Genomic DNA, 6,844 nt, shown 5'->3' with positions numbered 1-6,844 from the left:
ACTTAGCATAATGTCCTCCTGCTTTATTCATGTTGTTTCATATGACAGGATTGTTTTTTTTTCTTTTTTAAGGCTGAATAGTATTCCATTGTGACCAATGATGATGGGTTTGACAGTGCAGATAGTATTAGGTGTCTGATTCCATAGCTGCTGCTGATGGCTGAAGCCAAAGAAAATATCTGTCCATTTTCTCCCTTTCTACATCCTTCTCCTACAGACGAGCCCAGCCGGTGCTATTTCCATGATGGTGATGGGGTATGTGAGGAGTTCGAACAAAAAACTAGCATTAAGGACTGTGGAGTCTACACGCCCCAGGGGTTCCTGGATCAATGGGCATCCAATGCTTCAGTATCCCACCAGGACCAGCAATGCCCAGGCTGGGTCATCATTGGACAGCCAGCAGCATCCCAGGTAAGATCCTACTATGTGCAACATTTCGCACAGACATTCTGAATCTCTGCTATGCCTCTCAAGGCTGCCCACCTCAAAGTCAGTGTCATTAGATGTGGCTGCTTGAGCATATCTTTAGCCAAATATAATGTTAGGGACTCATGAGCACCATTTGTAAAGGATTAGATATGGAATCGTTAAGGGCAGGCAACATCAGTGTAGAGGGGGTAATGACTGTTCCTGGTTCCTACCTACTGCAATTCATATTGGGGGATATACTATTTTGGATATACCACAGGAGTTCAGCAGGATAAAAACAAATTGATTTAGGAAAGTCCCACTTTTTTGGGTGGGAGGTGAGGCAAGTTGTGTACTCCTTGAATTAGCACTCACTACCATGAATTTGCTGTGTGGCCTTGGACTAGTCTCCCCACCTCTCTGGTCCCCATTTTTCACATTTTTAAAATAGAGAGTAGTCAAACTTGATGATTTCTAAGGACCTTCCCAGTTCTAAGAACCTGTGACTTATTCCTTGGTTCCCTAATGCACTATTTATGTGTCATCGTTCTTCCCCAGGGAACTGTCAGTTTAGTTGAGAGAGTGAGAGTTTTGGGGCCACCAGAGCTTATGTGATTCAAGGGATGGCCATTCTGTCCCTAGAGCTCCCTTTCCAATTATCCTGCTGAGCAAGCACCTGCCTTCCTCTGAGACTCTCATTTCCCAGAGACATGACTCAGTGCTCTGACTGCCTGGCCCACTGGCCATTTCTGAGACCAGCCCCTCCTGGCCTTGCAGATGAGCCATTATTCCCACATTCCTCTCTAACATTGCCTCTTTGATTCAGGTTCAGTGCAGAAGGTCTGGCTTGTAGATGAGTTTGAGATATGACCTTCTTCTGGGCCCAGTGAAGAATCATTGAGTGAGATTCAAGACAGGAGCAGCTAATTTATTTGTTATAGCATCTATTTGACCATTGCTTCATTTGTGTTTGCTTATGCTTACATTATCAGATCCTGTATCTATTCATTTGCATGTATTTTTTAATGTCCTGTAAAGAGTGGGAAGAAGTGAGAACATGGGAATCCCCGATACCTCTCATGAATCCTACCAGCCGGGTGAATGAATGAACGAATGCATGAATGAATGACTAGGGTTGGTCCTCCCCGCATGCCGCTTCTCCACTTGGTGAACTCATCTGTGTGGTTGTGCTAATCCTGCTTAACTCTAAGTATCTATTTGTATGTCTGGCTTCCCCAATAAGCTATTAGTTCTTCAAGAACTGGTTTGAGATCTATTCATCTTTGTCCTCTCATCTTCAAGCACAAAATCTAGATAAGACCAGGTGCTCAGCTCAGGAAATGTGTATTTAATTGACTGCAGATATACACACATACACATACATACACATGTCTCCATGCAAATGAACAACACCTCTGTGTCACATAGAATGACCTGCTTCAGGAACAGCAGGGCTGGGGCCACCAATACAACCCCCACCAATTCAACCAGGAATTCCAAATTCAACACTAGCGTCCAGTTCCTAGAAATGTTTAAGAAACATCAGTCAAACAAGGGTGTGATAAACGCATTCAGAACCTCACATGAACAAGAGTGGAGGTAGCAGCTGTGCTTAAAAAAGCCACCAATACAACCAGGAATTCCAAATTCAACACTAGCATCCAGTTCCTAGAAATGTTTAAAAAACATCAGTCAAACAAGGGAGTGATAAACGCATTCAGAACCTCACATGAACAAGAGTGGAGGTAGCAGCTGTGCTTAAAAAATCACCCAAAGCTTATTGCTACTAATGTGAGAAAAGGAAAAAATTTCCCAGTCTTAGCATTTGAAAAGAGGCTTTGTGGGGCAATTATTCCAATCTTGTAAGAAGGGGGGAGGCTGTCAGGAATTATGGGTAATTATCTCATCCTTAACAAAAATCCAATTTTAAAAAATCATTATAAATACTAGCGCTTCGATCTACAAAGAGGAGATGAGGAAACAAAATCATCCTATTGAATTATTCATTGTGACCAATTTTATTTTAATGAAATCGACTAGGTTCCATTACTCTGGGCTTGGACATAATCTTTGTTACAAGGAGACTTCAGCTGTAACTAAATTTTCCATAATGAGATCAGCTCACTGGAGAATATAGGGTCAGGGGAGGGGATCTGTGTGCAGGCTGGGTGTAAGGCGAGGCAGAGGGTGGCCAGGAAGGCACAGAACAAAAATCTGAATTCCTCATCTGAGAACCTATGCCTGCAAGTCACTCACACACCCTTTCCCCCCAATCAGGCACATGCACATATGCGTGCACACACATACACACACAGAGCCTGATAATTTGGGGTAAAGGCTACTCCTGAAGTGGAAACATAGAGAGGGAGAAATGTAACTGTACCCTTCATTACCTCATGCAGTAATTAGAAGAAACTGGTAGTTAATTTTCACCCTGTCAGGGCCTCCAGTGAAGATGTTGATGGCTAGAGAGGAAGAGCTGGGAGGCTTTTAGAAGGTGGGCCTAGGAATAAGATGAGAAAATGCACCATGTACCCCTCACTTTCCCCCAACATGATCATACCCTCCCTTTCTCTTCCCCCCACCACATACACACACACACTCACACAAATTCATACATGAATAGGCCCTGTAGGAGCATGGATCCAGAGAGTGAATCCCAAAGCAGATAGAGGAGAATGGGGGAAGGAACTAGTCGTTACCAAGGGCCACCAGTCACTGTGCCTTCAACCAGTCATCTTGCCAGTCTTCAAGGCAAGAACTGTTATCTACCTTGGAGAAACTGAGAAGCACAATGGCTTCCCCACTAAGTCACTCAGCTCGTAAGTGGAGAATCTAGGATTAAATGGAAGATGACAGTGAGAGCTTGGGAATATGAGGTCATACCCAAAAGTTGGAAGTAACTGGATTCCTGGAAAGCTTTGCTGAAATAAGCAGTGTCCTAGATGGATAGATCTCAGTGTTAGATGTCACTATGCAGAACCCATGAGCTGCTTGAATTCTCCTAGACAGACTTGCAGACACTGCCCACACCTTCAAATTCAGGCTGCTCCCACTCTCTGCCAAAGTGGCCCTGTTCTGTGATCCCCTGGTGTACACTAGGACACTCTTTTAACTTGGGAAATGATGAAGTAACCGCAGTCATTCCCATTTCCTCTTTATAGTTCAGTTTTGTCCCCTGTCTTCCTTTCCCTAATGCTGTGGAAATGATGAATGCAGGGACTTATTGGAGTTATGAGCCCATCTCTGTGCTAGAGCCTGTGGAAGAAATCAAAGACGTAAAAGACTCAGCCTCTGATCTTGTCACTGCACTAGACTTAGGAGTGAGAATTCTACCAAGAGGTGCCATCTTGACAGAATAAGTCTGCAGAATCTCTGTGACTACTGCAAAGAAGCAATGCTTCTTACACTATGACTCTAGAATATTGATTAAAACTTCAGTTTTGATTTTGTCTAAGCCTGCCACTTCTAATGGTTTCCAGTCTCTCTCTCTCTCTCTCTCTCTCCCCCCCCCCCATTCTCCTCAAACAAGATTTCCAAATTTGGCTAGGGCAAAGCTAACCCTGAACACTGACTGTCATAGCCAAACGTTATCAGAAGTATCAAAACTTCCTGGTTGTGCAAATTGGGCTGAACATCCTATAATAAGAGACATTCTTTGGATATTTTGGCCATGCACCTTCCTGGCCCAGCTGGAATCAAGAAGTTCCTGAGAAAGAACAAAAATGGAAATGAACCAAAAAAAATCAAGTTCTCTCTCTTCTGGGAACTTCAGAAAATGGTTTGGTTTAAGTGCTTGCAAAGATCTCGTCTTGTACTTATTTTGTCTCTATGTTTTGTATTTCTTTAATGCTTTACACCAAAGGCTGCCAAAACGAGATGTGGCTATTCCTTTCTTCTGCCCACAACCCCAGCATTCTACCAAAGCCTATTTCCTCCTATCCAAACAGGCACCTCCCTACTTTCCAATGGCCTGAGGAGGAAATGGAAATACTAAAAGTATCTGGAATTCACAGTAATCTCCTAGGGATTACAGACCTTCAGTCCACCAACCAATTTATTTGGTTAATCCTTTGAGGGCAAAACTTAGACTAAGCATTTCCAGGGCAGTAGTTTGGGGGCCAAAGTAAAGAAAACCTTTCTAAGAATAAGAAATATCCACACTGGAACGGGATGACTTGTGATATAGAAAGCTCCCCATCATGAGACATTCAGGCTGAGCTGCATAGTGAACAGGAGATTCCCATATTAGAAGGCAGGTTGGGGGGCCGGCCCGGTGGCGCACTGCTATAGTGCGCCGCTTGGGAAGCGCGGCGGCACTCCCGCCTAGGGTTCGGATCCCACATACAGACCGGTTCCCGCTCACTGGCTGAGCGAGGCGCACACCGAGGGCTGCGGTCCCGTTGCTGGTCCCAGTCCGGTACGGGGGCGACACTGAGGGTTGCGATCTGTTGCCGGACATGGAAAAAGACAAAAAAAAAAAAAAAGAAGAAGGCAGGTGGGGACCAGGCCCCTCCCCTTTCTTTGTAATTAATTCTCTGACTTTATAGCCAATTAACCCATTACTGGGCATATCAGTTTTTTGCCACTTTAGTTTGAGTTGCTATTTTCTATTAATTGGCACATCCCTGATACTTCATGCTCCTATTAAAATACAAATTATAATACGTCTTGTGATACAGCAGTTTATTCACTTAATCAAACAGAGATATATTGGGGTCCTGGATCCTGAGGGATGTGAGGAGGGAGAGAGCATGGGTGTTAATGACGTGGAATCATGCAAATCGGGCTTTGCCCTCTTCACTTCTGTTCTTACTTGGGAACTTTGAGTAAATTATTCCTCTGAGAACCTCGGTGTCCTCCGCTGGAAAGTGGGAATGACGGAGAGTAAGAATGAACATGACACACTAGCACTGGGATTTTTCATTTATAGTGCAAATGTTCATTCCCTGTCTCATTCATGTCAGGCTCCTCTCTACACCCTCATCCCTGAGCTGGCCACAATGACCCACATTGTGGGTACAAAAGCTCAGTCAGCATTTTGCTGAGTTTAACATAGAGGTGTCAGTGAATGTTTGCTGCACGCTCAGAACTAGTTGCAGGCACTTCGAGACACTCTGAAGAAGTGCTGCTTCTTTTGCTGCCTTCAAAGAGCTTACCATTTCATCAATGGGGTGTGCCCAGCTAGAAATAGCAATCAAAGACCCAAGAGTGTGAGATTCAGCTGCTATCAGATTTCTCAGCCAGCAGGGATGAGAGCCAGCATGTAGGGATGGAAAAGTCCTTTGCCTACTTTCAGAATGTCCTGGACAAATTTTTTAAAAAATAACATTTGCAGAGTTCTTTCAGGCTCTGTACCAAGTTCCTTGAATCCTACTAAAGGTATCACAAAAATAAGAATCATTGTTCTCACTTTACAGATTAGGACACTATGGCTTAGGGAGCTGAGTGACTCGCTTCTGTGCTAACCCCTGTAAGGGACAGAACCATGAGTCAGGCCACTGTGTTCATAATAGGAACCCAGGGACAGGATGAGGCAGTTTGCACCTGCTTGGTGACAGATGCATGAGAACAAGCCAGAAGAGCTGGTGTCTTTTGCACCTTTTTGTTTGTGGTATATTAAGGAACAACAAGAAAGTGGGAGTGGGATCTCCCCCTCTACAATATCCCAAATACTACCCTACTGTTTCTGCTTTGCTGCCCAGATCACCACCTGTCAGCACCGATTCTTTTAGGTTAAACATTGTCATCTTCAAATAGTGTTCTAAAATGTGCATGTAGAAATAAGGGAGAAATAGAAGAAGTGTTTTAAGTTGCCAACACCTGCATGTAAAAGAGATTTCTTAGATTTTTAGAATGTATGCCTAATTATTGCTGGGATATAGGAGGAAAAAGAAGAAAAGCACAAATAGGGAAATTGTAGATGGAAGAGGAAACTTTGCCCTATTTATAGTTTTGTCACAAGCCATGTGCTTGAAATGCACAGATGTGTTTGTTCCTTGATGGCTGCAGGGTCTGAGTTAGGAGAGCAGAGGCCTCCAAAGATTCATCTGTGTCTTCTCCACCCTTGTCTCCAGAACAAGGCACTAGACACCCTCTGGGTTCTGTGGACACAAGGGTAAGAAATCTTTCTACGTGCACTTTTTTTTTTTTTTTGACTGGTAGGGGGATCGCAACCCTTGGCACAGTGTGGTCTGCACCACGCTCAGCCAGTGAGTGCACTGGCCATCCCTGTATAGGATCCGAACCCACGGCCTCGGCGCTACCAGCACCGCACTCTCCCGAGTGAGCCATGGGGCCGGCCCTCTACGTGCACTTTTGATGCAGTGTAGGAAGTGCTCAGACAGGGGAACCCAGAGGAGGGCAGGGAGGTATTTCCTGTGGAAGTGATTGCTCAGCTGTGACTAGAAGGATAAGCTGGGGGGTAGCACAGACA

General features: G+C 44.5%; 1 protein-coding gene across 1 annotated transcript in view; it reads left to right on the top strand.

Moving 5' to 3' along the window:
- Window positions 1–6,844, top strand: part of PAPPA (pregnancy-associated plasma protein A, pappalysin 1) — a gene marked incomplete at its 3' end in the record, with an annotated part of 155,726 nt that overhangs the window by 126,153 nt on the left and 22,729 nt on the right. Inside the window, exon 9 of the mRNA XM_008581790.1 lies at window positions 218–411. Coding sequence (XP_008580012.1) covers window positions 218–411 — 194 coding nt within the window. The remainder of the gene's footprint in view (window positions 1–217; window positions 412–6,844) is intronic.

The sequence above is a fragment of the Galeopterus variegatus genome, unplaced genomic scaffold (genome assembly GCF_000696425.1).
Source record: "Galeopterus variegatus unplaced genomic scaffold, G_variegatus-3.0.2 Scaffold2462, whole genome shotgun sequence".
Lineage (NCBI taxonomy): Eukaryota > Metazoa > Chordata > Mammalia > Dermoptera > Cynocephalidae > Galeopterus > Galeopterus variegatus.
The sequence above is the reverse complement of the archived record's forward strand: the minus strand, read 5'-3'. Positions and strand labels throughout refer to the sequence as shown.